Source organism: Chiloscyllium plagiosum, chromosome 17 (assembly GCF_004010195.1).
Source record: "Chiloscyllium plagiosum isolate BGI_BamShark_2017 chromosome 17, ASM401019v2, whole genome shotgun sequence".
NCBI lineage: Eukaryota > Metazoa > Chordata > Chondrichthyes > Orectolobiformes > Hemiscylliidae > Chiloscyllium > Chiloscyllium plagiosum.
Window position 1 is genome coordinate 58740302 of NC_057726.1, and position 19781 is coordinate 58760082.

Genomic DNA, 19781 nt, shown 5'->3' on the forward strand with positions numbered 1-19781 from the left:
ATTTGTAGTTGAGTATTTTTGGGCAGGATGGTCCCACTAGTGAAAGCTGAGTCAAGCTAGTGAAAAGTGTGGCAGAAAACTTGCTCGTGTTTGACTGAATCTGTCTTAATGGTAGGAGGAAAAGTAGGCTCAAATGCATGTGGATATTGAGGGAATCAATGGAGCTGGCAAAGGAATCATAAATATAAGGTATATATAGACAGGAGAAAGTGAGGTCTGCAGATGCTGGAGATTAGAGCTGAAAATGTGTTGCTGGAAAAACGCAGCAGGTCAGGCAGCACCCAGGGAACAGGAGAATCAACGTTTCGGGCATAAGCCCTTCCTGAAGAAGGGCTTATGCCCGAAACGTCGATTCTCCTGTTCCATATATAGACAGGGCCAGTGAATCAGTATAAAGAAAGCTTGACTATGGAACAGTGGCTAAAATGCTTAGCAGTGATAATGCTTAGACGTGGAAAAGTGACAGAATGCTAGACATTAAAATGAGTTAACTATGCCAATAGCGTGAGGATCTCTCTGAAGCACAAGTTAAATGTTTAGAGATTCTCTTCTCTTTATATACTTCATAATCTACAAGCTCTACATCCATTTGCAACCTACCTTTCCTCCTTCGTCAAACCAGACTAAAGTCAATCTTGATCAAGTTCATGATCTCCTCTTGCTTCTCCCTTGGCATTAGCCAACATGTAACAAGCCCTGGAGCGAGAGGGGATAGAATTCTACATGTGGTCTCAGAAAATGAAGCTGGGCAAGTAGATGAATTTGCAGTACATGACCACTTTGAAGATGGTGAAAATAATTAGATCTAGCATTGTTATGGAAAGAAATAAAGAACAAGAGTAAAAGTTCTAGATTGTGGGTGGGTAAGTATTTTGAAGCTGAGGGGGTGATCTGGCAAATATAGACTTGATACAGCTACTTGAAGGAAAATTGGTGACATACCATTGAGAAGCAATCAAAAGCCAGGTTCTGTGATCACACTGTAGACATGTACCCACAAAAAAAGACTGGCACTGCCAAATTTGGAGCCTCATGATTGTCCAGAAGCATACAGGATAAGGTAAAGAAAGGGAAAAAAAATTGCTGTACAAAGTATGGGGTGAGTGACATCTAAGTGAGATTTGGAAAACAAGGAAAGGATATGACCATATTGGCAGGTCATGGAGAGCCCAAAGATGCTGCCTCAGTACACTAAGAGCAGGAGGATAACTTAAGTAGGGCCCATCACTGATTTACAATATGACTTAGCTGTGCAAGATGTGTGCCAGGTTCTTGATGACTATGTTGTTTCTAGCCTCATAAAGAGGGGTGATGCATACTTTCTTGTGAAAGGGCAGTGTGAAATATTAGGTACTGTGAGGGAAAAGTACTGGCGGCACTGGTATCCTTGAAGCTGGATACACAGAAGGAAATAATGGCGTTCTTAACATCCTTTTTTCAAATTTCACTATATGGAGGTGAGGTACTAGAAGATTAGAGGTCTGTGAATGTTGTACCATTGTTGAAAAATGGTGCAAGGAATAGGCCATGTAAATGTACATAACAATCACCTGTTAGATGCAGGAATAGCCATTTGACTCCTTAAACCTACTCCATTATTTAAGATTCAGGCTGATCTGATTATAACCTCCACTGTATGTTCTCTCCTCCACCCTTAACCTTTATTCCCCTTGATCACCAAGAATCTATCAGGCTCTGCCTTAAAGATATTCAAAGACTTGACTTACTTTGCCTTTTGAGGACAAAATTTCCAAAGGTGTCCATTCAAGCCTTAAGAAAAATACGTATTCTCTGTCTTAAATGAGTGCCCTCTTTATATTAAGACCCCTAATTCTAGATTATCCAAACAGGAACCAATTACAACAAATAATTAGAGACTGACAAATTAATATTAGAATCAGTTCTGGGATATAGGGGAAACTGCCATGTAGAAAGCTATGAATTAATCAAGGACATTGACCGTTTTACTCAGGGAATGTAGTGTTTAACTAAGTTTTAATTTTTTTTTCGGAGCAAGTAATGAGGATTAATGAGCAAAGTGCAGTGGATGTTGTCCTATGGATTTTAGTATGGCATCTGAGAAGGATCCACATGGCACTCGGGTCAGAAATGTGAAAATCCGTAAGAAACAAAAGAATGTGGCAAGTTGAGTCTATAATTAGCTAATTGAAAAGAAACAGGGTTCTGGTGAAGCATGAAAATGACTTTCTATTTGCAAAATTAATGGTTCTTCAAAAGGCTGGCAATCGCAGCTGGTCAGGCAGCATCTGTGGCAAGACTGCAAGGTAACGATTTAAGACTAGATGACTCTTCAGAGCTCTAATGAAGCGTCATCTAGAGTCAAAATGTTAGCTTGCTATCCCTTCATGGATGCTGCCTGGACTGCTGTAATTTCCAACTTTTGTTTTGTTGTTTTCAGTACAGATTCTCACATCTGCAGTAATTTGCTCCTAATTTGAGTTCCAAATGGTTCTGGGTTTTCACTTCTTGTATGTAGTGATTTGGACTTAAATGTGGGAAGCCTGATTGGGAAATCAGCAGATGACTGAAAAATTGGCTGTGTAATTGATTTGTGAAGGTCCATAGAGTCATGAAAACAGACCTTTCGGTCCAACCAGTCTATAATGACTATTTATCTCAAACCGCAGCTGGGCCCACCTGCCTGCTTCTGGTCCATGTCCCTCCAAATATTTCTTATTCGTGTACATATCCATTGTCACTGTACCCGCATCAACCACTTCCTCTGGAGGTTCATTTCATACACTAACCACTCTGTAAAAGATAATTGCTCATCATGTCTTTTTAAAGTCTTTCTCCTCTCACCTTTAAAAATATTCCCCTTAGTCTTGAAATCCCCCACCCTAGGGAAAAGACACCTGCAGTTCACCTTATCTGTACCCCTCATGATATTATAAACCTCTAAGTTCGCACCTCAACCACCTATGCTCCAATGACTCATAATAACTTTCCTTGTAACTCAAATCTTTCATTCCCAGCAACATCTGGTAAGTCTTTTCTGAGCCCTCTCTAGCTTAATAATATCCTTCCTATAACAGGGTGACCAGAACTGGACAGTTTCCAGAAGAGGCCTTATCAACATCCTGTACAACCTCAACATAACATTCCAATGCTTATATTTAAAGGTCAGAGCAATGAAGGCAAGTGTGCTAAATAAATAAATAATAAACTAAGAGAATAACTGTCAACTCCAGAATTATATCAATGGTTTGGATGAGTAGGCAAAAACATAGCAAATAGAATTCAATCTGGAGAAGTGCAAGGTAATACATTTGGGACAGACAAAGCTAGCGGAGGGGGGGTGTCTCTGGAATTTACTGCCTGGTTTAATGGTAGAGGCCTTCAGCGTGTTTAGAAGGAACTTGGATCTGTACGTGAAGTGCTGTAACCTGCATGGCTATGGGTCAGGTGCTGGAAATTGGGATCAGAATAGGCTAGTTTTTTTTCATCTCAGCCGGTACAGACCTGACTGTCTGTGCGATCTTTCTATGCTGTGACTTTTCTGTAATTCTATACTACGAGCTTTAAAGTTTCTTACATCTGACTTCCACCATTTCTGACCATTAACATGTAACTCCTTCTCTGATTTTCCTATGCATTCAAGCACAAACTAAATGGAAAATGATTGACTCAAGCAGGCAGTATAATATGCACAGATATAGAAACCGTTTCAGGCTATTCATTGTGATCTTGTTCTATGAGAATGGCATGTCTGCATTAAAATGGTCACACTTCAAAATTGATACTTTATGAATTGGGGCATCATAATCAATACAAATCATTCCTAACAAAAGATATTTAGCCTTTTTTGATTGTTCTTGATGTTAGCAAACAAAATAATTCGAGTTACTTGTTGCCCTCCCATATTTTAAAAATTGTGAAATCCAAAATTCCTCTCTAACTGTTAAAGTTTTATTATGAACTAATTGTTTGAGATTCATGCTGGCCCCTTAAGTTACTTCAGGCATATGTGTAACATACTTTAAACTGCTCACAACCTGAAACACATTAGTTGCATGTGGTAGAAGATTTAAAGGATACATTGGTCCCAAATCTGCCTCTGTTCACCATCAGGCCAGGCAACAAGATTTGCACCAAACAAAATAAATTAATGGAGAGAGGGCAGAATTAACATTGAGTCCAGTAAATCACTGGACTCAAAACTTCAACTCTGCTTTCTCTCCATAAATGCTGCCAGAGTTGCTGAGATTCTCCAGCAATTTCTGTTTTTGTTTCAGATCTTCAGCATCCACTGTTAATTTTAAGATTTGCCCCAAATCCTTTCTTCCAGAGAGATAACTAACAAATAATAATCAAATTACAGGCACTTTCCTTTGTGCAATTGGCAATTATAGGATATTTCATGGCAAACTTTGAACATTTGGCCCAATGTGTAAGGGCAGGCTATCCTCCGTTTGTGCCAAATGTGATTGAAATGGTTTCAAAACCTGTACTTACTGAGATTGACCCTGACTGAAACAGATCAGATCCAAGTATCTGGGGATGAAGTTTATTTATTGGGTTTCCTGATTATGACAGAAGATTTGAGAAATTAGCACATGCTTTGGTTACTAAAGTAACAGGCTCTGAATTCTAATCGCAGCCTGTGGTCAGAACAACTGTTCGAAAAGTTGTTTCTTTCCAGCAGGAAGAAACACAGAGGCTCTCCATGAAGCAGTGTGTGTCAGCTAATTGAAAGGACTGAAACAATGGCTCCTGGCAGAGCTGACCATACTGTTCTAAGACGGTGTTGAGTGCCCAGATGAAGGGGACTTCAGGGAGCAATACAGTCAGAAGTGTTGAGGGAGAGATTCCACCAACGTGTACCTTGGTAATTTTATCTGTGGATATGAGATGAAGTAAAGCAGTTGTTGGAAGCTACTTCAGAATCAGACCTTATGTGAAGAGCAATTGAGCTTTAGAGGAGAACTGGGATAGACAGTAGGACTGCAAATGGTGCCATGTGGATGCTAAGAGTGCTGCCTTTGTTGCATTAGCTATTTAAATTGTAATTTGTAATTTATAATTTATATGTAATTTCCTTGATAAAAATGTTCACTTTTGATTTTGTTGTTGGAATAAAAGCATTTTAAAAAGTGATTTCTTGTCCATTGACGACTTCTGTTGGAGTTATTTGAGAGGTTCAGTTCTTTCACATTATTGGTCTCCAGTGGGATCCTAACAACAGATCTACCGGATGGCTTGCAAGTACAGAATGTCCAAAGAGCAGGCAGATCAGAAAGCCTGCTGTGTAGGAGCTCAGATAATGCTACTGCTACATTTATATAAAACCCAAGGTGTTTTATACGTCATCTAATCTCACCAACGTCACTTGCTCAAAAAGCAGTCTCTTTCCTAGCTCCTGACAAAGTTCTGGGATATACCTGGTCAGGTCCTGGGGATTAATCTACTTTAATGCATTTTAAGACCTCTAGCACCTCCTCTTCTGGAATATGAACTCTTTTCATGACATCGTTATTTTTAATCATTATTTCTCAAAGCTCCCTAGCTTCCACGTCCTTCTCCACAGTAAATACTGATGCAAATTATTAGTTTAGTATCTCACCCATCTCCTGTTGTTGCACACATAGATGGCCACATTGATCTTTAAGGGGCTCTGTTCTCATGCTAATTAGTCTTTTGCCTTTACTTACAGAATCTCTTTGGATTCTTCTTAACTGTGTTTGCCAAGGCTATCTCGTATTCCTTTTTTGACGACCTCATTTCCCTCTTAAGTATACTCTTACTGCCTGACTTAAGCCTTCTTTTTCTTAACCAGAGCCTTAATTTCTCTAGTCATCCAGCATACCCTACACCTACCAGCCTTACCTTTCACACTAAACAAGGACATACTGTCTCTGAACTCTCGTTATTTCATTTTTAAAGACCTTCCACTTCCCAACAGTTCCTTTACCTGCAAATAGCCTCCCCTAAACAACTTTTCAAAGTTCCTGTCTAATACTGTCAAAATTGGCCGCCTTCCAATTTAGAACTTTAACTTTTAGATCAGGTCTATTCTTTTCCATAACTTTTTAAAAACTAATAAAATTATGATCACTTGCCCCAAAGTGCTCCCCCAACGTCACCTTAGTCACTTACCCTGCCTTATTTCTTATCAGAAGGTAAAGTATTTCTCCTGCTCTATTAATTACATCTGCATATTTTTAAAATTTTTATTGAAAAATATTTTCTTTACAAAATTAGAAAGTTACAGAAATATGAAAATATGGCATCATAACATCAAAAACAACAATAAACAATAAACCAACTACTATACTATACAAAAAAAACAAAACTACACTTATTACAAATCAATAAATAATGGAACAAGACCATAGCTCTCAACCTTCAAGAGCATCAATTATTAAACCCACATTTATTTGTAATTTTTCCTCTCATGATCTGAGGTTTATTAAACCAAACCACCATGGCTAGACAAAAGCCCTAATCAAAATGCCGGACAGATTTGCTTCCAAGTAATTCAAATAGAGCTGCCACGTCTCGTAGAAGTTGTCTGTTTTCTGATGCAGCATATTTGTAAGAGAGTCTAAAGAAATGTGTTCTGTAATTAACTTACACCACCCCAACAGACCCGGGGGGTTCTCAGACACCCAACACAGCAGAATGTTCTTCCTCACACAAAAAGTAAGCATGGAAAAAGCTTTTTCCCATGTACCTTTATGTGAGGTAAATTCAGCAAACCCAGGAGCAAAGAGACCAGGTCCCCATGACCCTCTGTATTACTCCTACCACAGCACTCCAATACACACGGAGCCTGTGGCAGGACCACAAACAATGAGTGAGGGTACTTTTATTTATTTTGGAACACATTTTCCTCACACAAAAAGTAAGCATGGAAAAAGCTTTTTCCCATGTACCTTTATGTGAGGTAAATTCAGCAAACCCAGGAGCAAAGAGACCAGGTCCCCATGACCCTCTGTATTACTCCTACCACAGCACTCCAATACGCAAGGAGCCTGTGGCAGGACCACAAGCAATGAGTGAGGGTACTTTTATTTATTTTACATTTGGAACACATTGAAGATGCTCCCTGCATGGGTCCTATTACATATCAAAATCCTCTTCCCATTCTACAAATGTCCTCCCAAGTTTCCAAAGTGATCTCAACTCCCTCTCCCAGAGCTCACATAGATGCTCGGTGTCACCCGAGGAACCTACCTCCAACAAATGATAGCACTCTTTCAGTGAGTACTCTCTATTAGCCTGAAGCACCCTTTTTTCTGTATCAGATCTACAACACTCAAGTCAAGAACATAGTCTCCTTTCGAATAAAATCTCTAATCTGAAAGAAACGGAAGAGGTCCCTACTCAACAATCCATATTTCCGAGTTATTTGATCAAAAAACATCAACGCTTCACCTTCAAACAGATCACCCAAGCAAAAGACTCCCCTATCCGCCCAAAGTTTAAACACGGGATCCATTGTCCCTGGCCATAAACCCGACATGCCAAGTATGAAGTAAGAAAAGATGTTTTAGACATATTACCCTCCAGCTACCTCATTGCCCTCCATGCTTTGACCATGTTAGTAACTATCGGATTATGGCAATGTTCCACAACTGTCCTCATTTTGTCTAAAAACAACAGGTTGATAAGGGGACACTTCGTCTGGGAGACCTCAATGTCCAACCATGTAGGCTTTTACTTATTTTGGGGTGGCCCGGTGGCTCACAGCACCAGGGTCCCAGGTTCGATTCCAGCCTCGGGTGACTGTGTGGAGTTTGCACATTCTCCTCGTGTCTGCATAGGTTTCCTCTGGTGCTCCGGTTTCCTCCCACAGTCCAAAGATGTGCAGGTCAGGTGAATTGGCCATGCTAAATTGCCCATAGTGTTACGCGTATTAGTCAGAGGGAAATGGGTCTGTGTGGGTTACTCTTTGGAGGGTCGGTGTGGACTTTTTGGGCCGAAGGGCCTGTTTCCACACTGTAGGGAATCTAATCTAGACACTGAGTCCCCACAGGCCCAATCAGTTACAAAAGATAGGAGGGGAGCTCAGTTGATTTTGTCTAATTACCCGGGGGTCCACTACCCCCAATCCCTGGGGCAATTGCACTTTTGCATGCTTAATAAGGGGCCATTTATAATGCCAAGTAAAAGTACTAAACCAACCATTCAATTTCCGAAATTTTGCCTCGGAAAGAGAGCATCTGCAAAGGGCACGATAAGGGAGGAAGAACATTCACTTTGATAAGAATGACTCAACCCAACCACGATATCTTTGAAGGTCTTGTTTAATCTTGTCAAACAAATAAACAAAATTAGCCTTGAATAACGGATCAAAGCTAGGGGGTAACAGAGAGGCCCAAGTAAAGAAAACCTCCCGGTGCCCACTTAAAGGGGAACCCACCTTCAGCCTCAGGTATTCCCCTAAGACGCCCCGATAAGCATAACCTCCAACTTTGAAAAGTTGAGCTTGTAACCTGAGAAAACCAAATTAATTAGTGCACTGTATCAAACAGGGCACCGAGATTGCCAGGTTCAAGAGAAAAATAAGAACATATAGTGTAAACTAATGCACCTTCAACCCCACCTTTGCGGCAGTTATATCAGGGTCCTCACGAATGGTCTCCGCCAATGGCTCAATCATCAATGTGAAAAGCAAAGGTGAGAGGGGACAGCCTTGCTGACTGCCGCTACCAATGTTAAAATTGTCAGACCTTATACCATTGGTGAGAACCGCCGCCAGAGGATCACTGTGAAGGACCCTTACCCATCTAGTAAACACTTCACCCAGGCCAAGGGTATAAAAAAGATATGGCCATCCACTCAACCAAATGCCTTCTCCATGTCTAAAGAGACCACCAAACCTTGTAATCGATCACTGCTGGCACACTGTAATCATGTTAAGCAACCTCCTAACATTATTAGAGGATCTGCAACCTTTTATAAAGCCCATCTGATCTTCTTTAACAATAGAGGACAACACCTCTTCCAGCCTCAATGCCAAAGTCTGAGACAAAATTTTAAAATCAGCATTTAAGAGCAGTGTTAGAACCACTGTCTTCCAGGACCTTCCCTTTCTTGAGGAAAAGAGAGATATTAGTTCCTCTCAAGGATGGCGGGAGGGAATCCCGACTATATGAAGAGTTATACGTGCCTAGCATGGTCCTGACAGTATGTTTACAAATTCTTTATAAAACTCACTGGGAAGACCATCAGGGCCGGGCGCCTTTCCACTTTGAAGTTGCCTCACTGCCTCCTTATCTGTTGCGCTGTTAATGGAGCACGAAGAAGAGACGCCTGCTCAACAGACACCCCAGGAAGATCCATGTTCCTAAAAATAGACTCCATTTTATCACATCTATCCTCACAACATTCACACTAATACAGTTCAGAACAGAACCTCCGATATACCGCATTGATCTTCTTAGCATTACAAGTAAGAGTTCCATTCCTTTCCCTAATAAAAGCAATAGATTAGGAGGCATTCATCTTCCTAACCAGATATGCCAAATATTTACCCGGCCTATCACCATGTTCAAACAACCTTCGCTTTACAAAGTAAAGTTCCTTCCTGGCTATATGTGTGAGCATGGAGTTTAAGGCGGATCGAAGGGCTGTGATCAGCTGCAGCTTAGTCACTGACGGTCCACTGTAATGTGCTGTCTCAGCTACTATTAATCATGCCTTGGGCAGACGCTGCTGCTCTCCCTACCATCACTTCTGACTGTCTGAGTCTGAGATAATTATCGCTCGAGCATAGGCCTTAGCAGTCTCCCAAAGAATGGACGGATTACTAGCTGTGCCCGGGTTGGTGGCCAAAAATGCTTCAAATTCCCTTGAAAAGTACTCAACAAACTTGCTGTCCTTGAGGATGAAGGGATCCATTTGCCAGTACTGTGAGCCCATTGCATTACACTTAATCTCGACCACTAACTATACTGCTACATGATCAGAGATGGCAATATTCTCAATTCCTCGCCATGTATTAGGGCCTTAAGGATAACAAACTGACCATATTCATCTTTAACACAATCTAGTAAATTAAGTGGAAAATTCTTCCAGATGAGTATGGCCAGGCCCCCTGCTGTTAGTGTTAAAGGACAAGGAAAACACCCGATCAAACCCACCCTGCTGTAACTTCAAGTGTTCCTTGTCATTAAATGAGTCTCCTGCAATAGGGCAACACCCACCCTCTCCTTTCTGAGGCTCGACAACACCTTCTTCCTTTTAACTGGCGAATGGATCATTCTAATATTCCAGGTGCACCATTTAAGAAACTGCTCGCCATGATCCTTTACAACCACTTTTGACCTGCCGAGAGGAAGAATTCAACTTACAGCATGCGGGGCCCATACAGAAGACGACTCATGGAGTCTATTTACGAAAAACCAAAACACTAAACTAATTATAAAACACAAAAGGCATTTAATGGGGGACTCCTCCCCTGTCCATAGAGGGTGCTTACACCTCCCACACACATCTCTATTCCCCTGTCCAGCTCGAGCTGCACTCCAGGCCCAAGCAATAGAAGGGAACAGATTAAATATGAGCACTCTGCCCACCCCCAACTATATATCAACACCAATCCTAATGGGGGAAAAAAAACACACCAACAGCAGTTTCTTTAAGAAAAGGGTAACATTACAAGAAACATAGCAAGAGAAAAAAAAGAACCATCAGAATTATTTTAAAGTGTCCAAGAAATTGTTCACTTATTCTGAGGAGTCAAATGACCGCACCGTCTCCTAACATGGGTAATATGAAGCACCGCTGGGTATCTCATCGAATATTGAATACCAAGGTCCCTTCATTTTCTCTTGATCTCATCATTTCCTTTTGATGGATTTCTTGATTTCCTTTTATGGATCACCATCGCAGAAAAGGCCTAAAAAAAATTATCTTAGTTCCCTGATAAGTCAGGGTCTGTGGATCTTTCTCCATCCTTCTAGAAGATTCTAGGACTCCCTGCTTGTCCCTGTAGCTTTGTACGAGGACCGGGTGGGGGCACTGATCCAGACCGGATCTGCGCACCACAACCCGATGAGCTCTGTCAACCTTCATGCAGCCTGCCTCGGCATCCCAGCCAAGACACTATAGCAGCCAGTCTTTAAAAAAACTTACTAGCTGCCCACCTTCCACTCTCCCCGGCACCCCAACAACCTGGATATTTTTTCTCCTTCCTCGATTTTCCAGATCATCGACCTATTCAATCAAGGCCCGAACCTGTTTCTTGAGGGCCTGGATTTGGTCTGCTGAGGACCAACCTCGGTCTCCGACACCGCGGTTCACCGCTCAGCCTCTTCAATTCGTTTCCTGAGCCCTTCCAACTTCTTCTCATGTTTTTGTAGCATGACCGAGATCAGATCCAGCCGATTACGGTTGTCTTCCATCAACTCCTTGATCATCCCTCGGATCACCACGAGTTGTTCAGTGGTGTTCTGCTGCACAGGTTCCTCTTTCTCAGCTGCTGAGGGAGTTGCAGCTGCATCCGCATCCGGAGTCATGGGCCCGCCCGATGCCTTCGGCGAGTGGCCTGTGTGTTGGAGCTTGGCTGTATGCTTTCCTTTCATCATCCTCGCTCACTCAAAAAAGATTTACAGTAGAACCTCAGCTTTCTAAATATCAACTATCCGAATCCTGGACCATCCGAGCAAGATCCCAAGGCCCTGCAAAAACAGCACCAAGCAACCCAACATTCAGTTATCAGCTAACCGGCATTATGGCGTGCGTTACTAGGTAATTGAGAGATGTTCAATAACAGGCAGCTCTTGGTTAATCGGCATTATGGCATGCGTTACTAGATAATTGAGAGATGTTCGATAACAGGCAGCTCTTGGTTAATCGGCATTATGGCGTGCGTTACTAGATAATTGAGAGATGTTCAATAACAGGCAGCTCTTGTTTAACCGGCATTATAGTGTGCATTGCTCCGAGAAATGCTCTGATAGATTACCGTTTGTTTCCGGCCACCCAAGCAATCAATCCTCCAAACAAAAGACTCCCCTCCCGAGTCGTTCAGACAATTGTGGCTCCACCGCAAATGAGTTTAAACGGTATCACAACTGCTTAACATCAATTTTTTCAAAAATAAGGCAAGGTGGGGAGGTAAAAATATAATTACTGCTGGGCTGGGGTGCAGAGCTCAGCAAGGCAAACCTACTCAGATCGTTGCCATCTTGGATTTCCCCCCATCCACATCCACATATTTAATAAGAAAGTTTTCTTGTACACACTTAACAAATTCCTCACCATCCAAGCTCTTAGCACTATGACAATCCCAGTCTATGTTTGGAAAGTTAAAATCTCCTAATATTACAACCCTATTATTCTTACAGATATACGAGATCTCCTGCAATATTTGCTTTTCATTTTCCAATGCTTACCGGGGGGGGGGGGGGGGGGGTGGCTACAAAACATGATGATAATCATTTTCTTATTTCACAGTTCCACCCATATGATTTCACAATCTCCCAGGAACATCCTCCCTAACCGCAATGTTACCTCTCACCAAGACTGCCACTAACCCTCCTTTCTTACCTCCCTTTCTATCTTTTCCATAGCTTCTATACCCAGAATATTAAGTTGCTAGTCCTGTCCATCCCTGAGCCACATATCTGTAATAGCTATGATATCCCAGTCTCATGTTCCCAAACATCACTTCTGCTCTTTCCTCCCCTCCTGCTTTTTCCTGAATTTGTGCTTGCTTAAAACATTTTAAATCTCTAACTTTGAAAGGTGATTGACTTAAAATGTTGATTGAATTCATAGATACTGCCAGACATAGAGTATTTCCATCATTTTCAGTTTTTATTTCAGATTTCCAGCATCCACAATATTTTATTTTTCTAATACAGATTCAAAACTGATCAGGATTGATCCCTGAATGCTCAGAGCTATAACATGGCAGCACACACTGGCATCCTGTGGCTTATAAGGCTGTCTATTTTCCATTATAGTTGCTTGGCAGTACTGAACTTAAGAAAAGAGACATGTTGTTAAAGATTTTTGTCTACGCTCATCAGGACAGATACAAGAATGCCAAATAAAACCATAATTTATACTGCATGTGAAAAAGTTGCAAATTGATTGTCAATTAGTTGCTGTTTGGGGTTCAGGTGATGCCATGGAAAATGCACCAAGGAATTATTGTCCCAACATGCTTTTGTTTAATCCAGAGAAGGTTGTATCCAGAAATGTTCCTTTGTTCCACATAGGCATATCTCTGATGTGGCTTCTAGCCAGCAAAACTGAGTCATGTTATGAGACTGACTAATCATCTTAAATTGATTCTTTCTGTAATTCATAGTGGACTTGGGACAGTTCAGTACACCACCAAATGTGTATAATCACAAATAACATCTGACTTTATATTCCCATTTTTTCTAGAAAGAGTGGATTGAGCTGATCAACAACCTGCTTATAATGACTATCTGGATGCAGGTCTTGTTTGATGTGTTTACACTCCCTCACATTTGCTCAAAGTTGCCAATATTCATATTGCAGAGACCTGCCCTCTGCAGGGGAAAGGAATATGAACAGGCATTGTGCCTTTTTTGAGTTAAACAAATGCATGAAGGACAACATGGCAATGCCTCAACCAATCAGAGCAGGCTTGTCAGCCAAACAGCATCCTGTTGTCATGCAAGATTAATTGTTACCTCCCTTAAAATTTTACATTCTTTCATCTGTTCTTAGTATAAGCTAAGAAGTATTGACCGTGTCTTTTGTTTACAGCAATTTTCAATCTTGTATCTGCCTCTAAACCCACTTGGGAAGTTGAGATTCAGATGTTTCTTAAATGGCCATTGTTGGTGGGTGATGTGGCTGTGGTCATACTGTCCAAAGTCCAATTTTTAAACGTTTTTGAATTGCATCAAAAAGATTTGTAATAAATGTGTCTGATTTCTGATGAACTGGGGTGGAGGGGGTAACAAGGTGGAATGGTGGGAGACGAGCAAGGAGCCACTATCCAAGGCAAACATCTGCAATGACTCATACGTACTGAAAATCATTCCAAAATAAATACTGAATATTGTTAAGTGGCTCCTTGCCATTTATAGCAGCAGCATTGGGTCACAGCGGAGAATGTAAATGGCCAGTTCCTCTAATAAGCTACTCATTTTAACTATAAACTAAACATTGCACCTTCTCTCAGTTTGTCTGCTGTGAATTCTGGGATATTCCTATGTTCCCAACAATGTTCCCTGGCCTTCCATCACCAAGAGGAGCAATTGAATTTGTGTTTGCATTGATGACATAATCCTGTAAAGTACAGGGTCATTAGTAAGCTGTAGAACTAACAGTACAATATTGTACTCTATTGGGTGAGTGTCTTTGCCTATTCCTGATTGAGGGTTGTGTAAGAGTTGGTATGGCATAGCATAAGTGCCCCTCTAAACAGGCTTGTACATTGTTCCCCAAAATGAAAGAATATTTGTACTTTGATGAGAAGCTGATTTTTTTAAAAATGGGGTCTTGTGAATTTGAACTTCGAGAAATGAGCAAACTGACCTGCTTTAACCAAGTGCATGGTAGACTAGTGAAGAGATTTCTCTTCCACTGATATGTGAGCAATTGAGGTAATTCCAAGTTATGAAACTCTGATTTATCCACACATATTTAAGACAATTCTATTATCACAATTTCCAGGCTAGGCACATTTGGGCATAACAAATATAATAAGTCGCTTTCCCCATCGGTTAACCTGTTGACAAAAGGTTAATGCTGAGTCAGGTTATTGACCATCGCAAATTTAGGACACTTTGTAAATGCTTTTGACATGATACAGGTGGAGAAAGTAATTAAATATACAATCTGATTATTAAAAAGATACTAGAATTACAGTTAATCCAGATTCTAAAACTGGTATTTATTGAGGGGAGGCAAAGTACAAAAATTCAGTTATTTTGAAATATTATATTTACAGAAATGGGACTGTTTAGACTAGTTTGAAGTGCCTTAACATTTATATTGGCTAGGCACTACCAATACTATTAACTAGCCTGTCACATTAGTAAGGACAGAAGTTTACAAATGTGTATGATTTATGCCTTCTAGAAGGCATAAATTGTACATATTGATTATCTTAAGTTGGCTGTTAATGCAGCTGTCACTTGGCATCGTTAGTTATTTTAACTAAGTAACAGAAAAGATTGATGAAGTGAATGCAATGCATGTTGTCTCTATGAATTTTAAGAAAACATTTAACAAAGTACCACATAAAAAGATTGGTTAATCAAATTAAAACTCATTAAATAGGTCAGTGTCAGCTTGGATTAAAAAAACCATAATACAGAAAGTAGCAAGTTGTGTTAAATGCTTTTCAGGCTGGAGGATGGTAGTCAATGGAGTTCCTCAAGGTTTAGCTTAAATACTTGAAGCACTTTTTTCTCTGATATAATTAAATTTTGAGATACAGAGCAAAATTTCAAAATTTGCTGATGATTTCAAAGTTGGCATTGAGGCAAAACAGTGAGGATGATACCTACTGACTACCAGGATATGGATAGGTAAACAGAATGGGCTGATTAGTACCACCGATGGTATTTAGCACAGAAAAGAGTGAAATGACGCATTTGGCATGGTTAGGGAGAGGCACAATTCAAAATAGTACACACAAACAAAGGTTCATTCACATAGATTTTTGAAGGAGCTAAGACATATTAAGAGACAAGTTAGAACAGCAAATGAGATAATGAGGTATTGAGTTAAAATACGCCAGAAAGTTCCAGGGATTGGAAATTTTAGCTACAGGAGAAACTAGGATTGTTCTCCTTGCATCAAAGGAGGCTGAGTGAGCTCTAATAATGACCTACAGGATTGAGATGAGATGGTCAAAGAAAAGGTGTTCCCATTAGATATTGCCAAAAGGAGAAAGAAGTCAGAACTAGGAGGCAAGAAATAGATTTGAGAAAAGGGACACTCAGTATTTGCTGATGCCAAAAGGATGAGGAGATGGATTTAAATACTTTGAGAAAAGATATAAGGATAATGTAAAGAAGAAACTGTTTGAATACAATGAGCGATTATGACCTGGAATTCACTACTTGGGAGGATGGTGCAGATGAACTTCAAACCCCTAACAGTGAGTATGAATAATTTCAAAATGAAATTGGATGGACACTTTTCACAATTTCAGGGCAATGGGGATTGAAGGGGAAATGAGGAGATGGATTTAAATACTTTGGGAAAAGATATAAGGATAATGTAAAGAAGAAACTGTTTTGAATACAATGAGTGATTATGACCTGGAATTCACTACTTGGGAGGATGGTGCAGATCAACTTCAAACCCCTAACAGTGAGTATGAATAATTTCAAAATGAAATTGGATGGGCACTTTTCACAATTTCAGGGCAATGGGGATTGAAGGGGAATGAGATGACTGAATTGTTCTGTTGGCAGCTGATAAGGACCGGTTGGGCCACATTGCCTCCTGTGCACATCGATGGGTTACATTTTCACTTTGTAAGCAGCAAACAGGAATGGGTTTGTTTTGTTTTTGTTTGGACAGGGCTTGGGTCTGCAGGACCTCACCATCCCAATGCTGGGCAGTGTCAGTATGTTCAGCACCTCCCCACTGTTCCTGACTTTGGGGTGTCTGAAAGATCAGTCTATAAGACACGAAATGGCAGATCTGAGTGAAACCATTGATGATGGTGAGGAAGTGGCTGTGTGTGGATTTAGATAAACCCACTTGCTGTGCTTAATACTTAAGCTAATGTGCTGGGGAGGTGCAGGTATCTGTTGCCATGGGTGACTTTAAATAATAATATTACAAAAGAGACATTTATAAACATTGAAAGTACAAATTTCCAAAGGTAATGACTGAGGGCATTGTCTCCAGATAATGGTAGAGATCTTCCCCTTTTGTCCTCTGTCAGTGTTTGAATTTCCGGACTGTGGTGGGCTTGGATTTCTGCTTGACTCTCCACCTGAATGGATGCTTCATGGACCCTTTGCGAGCACAGTCCAGTTTCGGGTCATGAAGGAGGCTCCACATCAGCCAGATTTCAGGCACCTTTAGGCTGTGGACCACCATCAGCTCCTTGTAGAAGCACGGATCAAACGTCTGCAAGTGGGGTGCAGCTGAGGGGCGGACGATGCCAAACGTTCGAAATCCTTCATGAGTCAGGGGCTCGAGGCCAATCCGCAGCAAGCACATCCCCAGAAAGACATCGTCGATAGGGAAGAGGTCTACCTCCTTGCTGGCTTGGTACAGCCTCCTCGCAGTGTGCCCGGACATGAGGAAGCCTCCACCTCCCGCATACACGGGGTAAACCCCTGGACCATACATCATCTCTGGGATAAAATATTTGCTCTTGTTGGATCTGATGGGCAGCGCTTGGTAGATGATGTGGCCCACGAATAGGTCACCCTTGGGGTCAGCATCCCCAAGGAAATCTGCAATGTTCTCCACGTTGACAAAGACATCATCGTCCCCTTTGAAGACAAACTCTGCGGAGGGGCAGAACTGATCCAGCCACTTCAGAAAGTGGATCTCCTTCAGTGTGAGGTTGAAGAAGGTGTCCTGGAAATCCCACAGGAGGATGTCCTGGTAGGTCTGGCTCTCCTGCTCCAGCAGGCCACTCCAGGAAGCCAGGGAGCTCTGGTTGGCCGGGATTCCCAGCAGGAAGAGCCTGCGAACCTGCAGGTGGCGGACACCTCTTTCCTGGGCCCAGGTTTTCCGAGCTACCTCACGCCTCTCAAACTCCTCCACCCTGGACTTGATGGAAAGCAGCAGCAGTTGTTCCCCTGTCACCTTCTGGCACTTGTCCTCCTGGTTAATGATCTGCTGGAACTCCCGACAGTCCTTTTGCCAGAGGTACTGGCGGTAGTTCCAGGGCAAAAAGTTGGAGGGCGGTGATGTTTTCCACTGTTCCTGGGCAGTCTCTGGCTGTTGGGCCGGCTGACAGACTCGCCCTGACTCTGCCGTACTGCTGGTCAACGCCAGAGGGGTTGCTGCCTTGGTGCTTCCCAGCAGAATGTATCTCTCGGTTCCTGGCTGCTGTTGTTGCTCACGTTTGTCCAGCCACAGGGTATCTGAGCGCATTTGGATATAGAGCAAAATACAAAATGCTGTTAGGAGGAGGAATATACAGAGAAGATCGCCTTTACGCCGCAGTCTCATGGTCCCAGAAAAGCAGGTGTAGACCTGGCCAATGGTCGGTCAATGGGTGTTCTGCACAGTTGTATACTGTTCTTAAAAAAGATCTCAGTTGGGCAGGGTTTATACGGACTGGAAGTTCCGTATCATGTTATTTGGTGATTTTATACATTGTTGAAGTTCAATGCAGGGCTGGCTCTGGTTGGTTTTATACAGATCTGGAGTTCACACCCTAGCACTGGAGTGATTTTCTTCAGGCGTAGAATTCACAGTCTGCTACTGGGTGATTTTAATTCAGGTCTAGAGTTCACAGTCTTACATTGGGGGGATTTTACTCAGGTCTGCAGTTCACAGTCTTACATTGGGGGGACTTTACTCAGGTCTGGAGTTCACAGTCTTACATTAGGATGATTTTATTCAGGTCTAGAGTTCACAGTCTGCCACTGGAGTGATTTTATTCAGGACTAGAATTCACAGTCTTACATTGGGGGATTTTATTCACATCGAGAATACACAGTCTGCCACTGGGGTGATTTTATTTGGGTCTAGAGTTCACAGTTTTGAATTGGGATGATATTATTCAAGCCTGGAGGTCACAGTCTTATATCGAGATGATTTTACTCAGATCTGGAGTGCACACTTTTCCACTCCGGTGCTCTTATCCTAGGCAGGAGCTCACAGTCTGGCAGTGGGAAAGTTTGTTTTACATTATCATATCTGTAGAACAAAGACAAAGGCACAGTTAAATGAAACAGCTGTCCAGCCTGCCACGTGGAACATTTACTGCTGGATACTGAGGCAGTCCTGGAAACTAGGTCTGGCAAGAAACAGTAACTTCAGAGAAAAAATATAGACTTTAATAAACCTTACAGTTTCGGCAATTTTATATTTGCTCCGTCATATTTCTCTCTCTTACTCTATTAGTCGTAAAACACCTAAACTGAGATTAACAGATATTTTAATAATAGATTTACAGCAGACACAAGTGTATGTGCAGATATTGCTCTATAGCTAATACTGAATGAATACACTTGGCTGTGAATACTACACACATTCTTTTCTGCAAACTGCAACATTAATTGTGTAATTCGAACAAGACCCTGCGCTGTTCTGATCGTGTGATCTGATGACAATAGTGTAAGAACTAAACCTTTCTGATGTACTTGACCGTTACACAGAATGGTCGTTTTAACCATTTAATGTATATTCAGCCCTTTTCCTGCTTGCATAATCTTTTAAGATTTGGAATTTAGGCTTGGAAAATATCGCAGCCAAATGAAATGGAATTTCGAACAAATACAGAAATTGCTGGGGAAAGTCAGCATCAGTTTGGCGGCATACGTGGAGAGAGAGAAGCAGAGTTAATATTGCGGGTTCTGTGATATGTTGTTTCCACTGCCCACATCATGAATTTCTGCCTCCTGGATTTCCGTCAGGTTTCAGAGAAACAGCAACCCACTCCCCAACTGCTTCTCTTGTTTAGAAATGTTTCTGACTATATTGTAATATTTGCACGATCAGCGTACCACAGTACACCTCACAATTAAAAATCAACTCATAAACCTCACTTAATCTCACAACTAATCCACAATACACATGTATAGCCCATCCCACCCCTAATCCCCAACATCCACCCCCATTCTGTACCCAATCCCCATCACACACCCAACCCATTCCTGATCACCAACATACAA

The 19781-nt window shown here is 41.5% G+C and overlaps 1 protein-coding gene and 1 long non-coding RNA gene across 2 annotated transcripts in view; one reads left to right on the forward strand and one right to left on the reverse strand.

The window, feature by feature from the left end:
- Positions 1-297: 297 nt before the first annotated feature.
- Positions 298-18181, forward strand: LOC122558533. The gene is made up of 3 exons (XR_006314177.1): positions 298-1355; positions 7509-7510; positions 18171-18181. It is a non-coding gene; the product is annotated as an uncharacterized LOC122558533 (long non-coding RNA).
- The window catches only part of b3gnt9 (UDP-GlcNAc:betaGal beta-1,3-N-acetylglucosaminyltransferase 9), a 10872-nt gene continuing 7240 nt past the window's right edge, over positions 16150-19781 (reverse strand). Inside the window, exon 2 of the mRNA XM_043707226.1 lies at positions 16150-18804. Coding sequence (XP_043563161.1) covers positions 16861-18111 — 1251 coding nt within the window. The 5' untranslated portion in view covers positions 18112-18804 and the 3' untranslated portion in view covers positions 16150-16860. The remainder of the gene's footprint in view (positions 18805-19781) is intronic.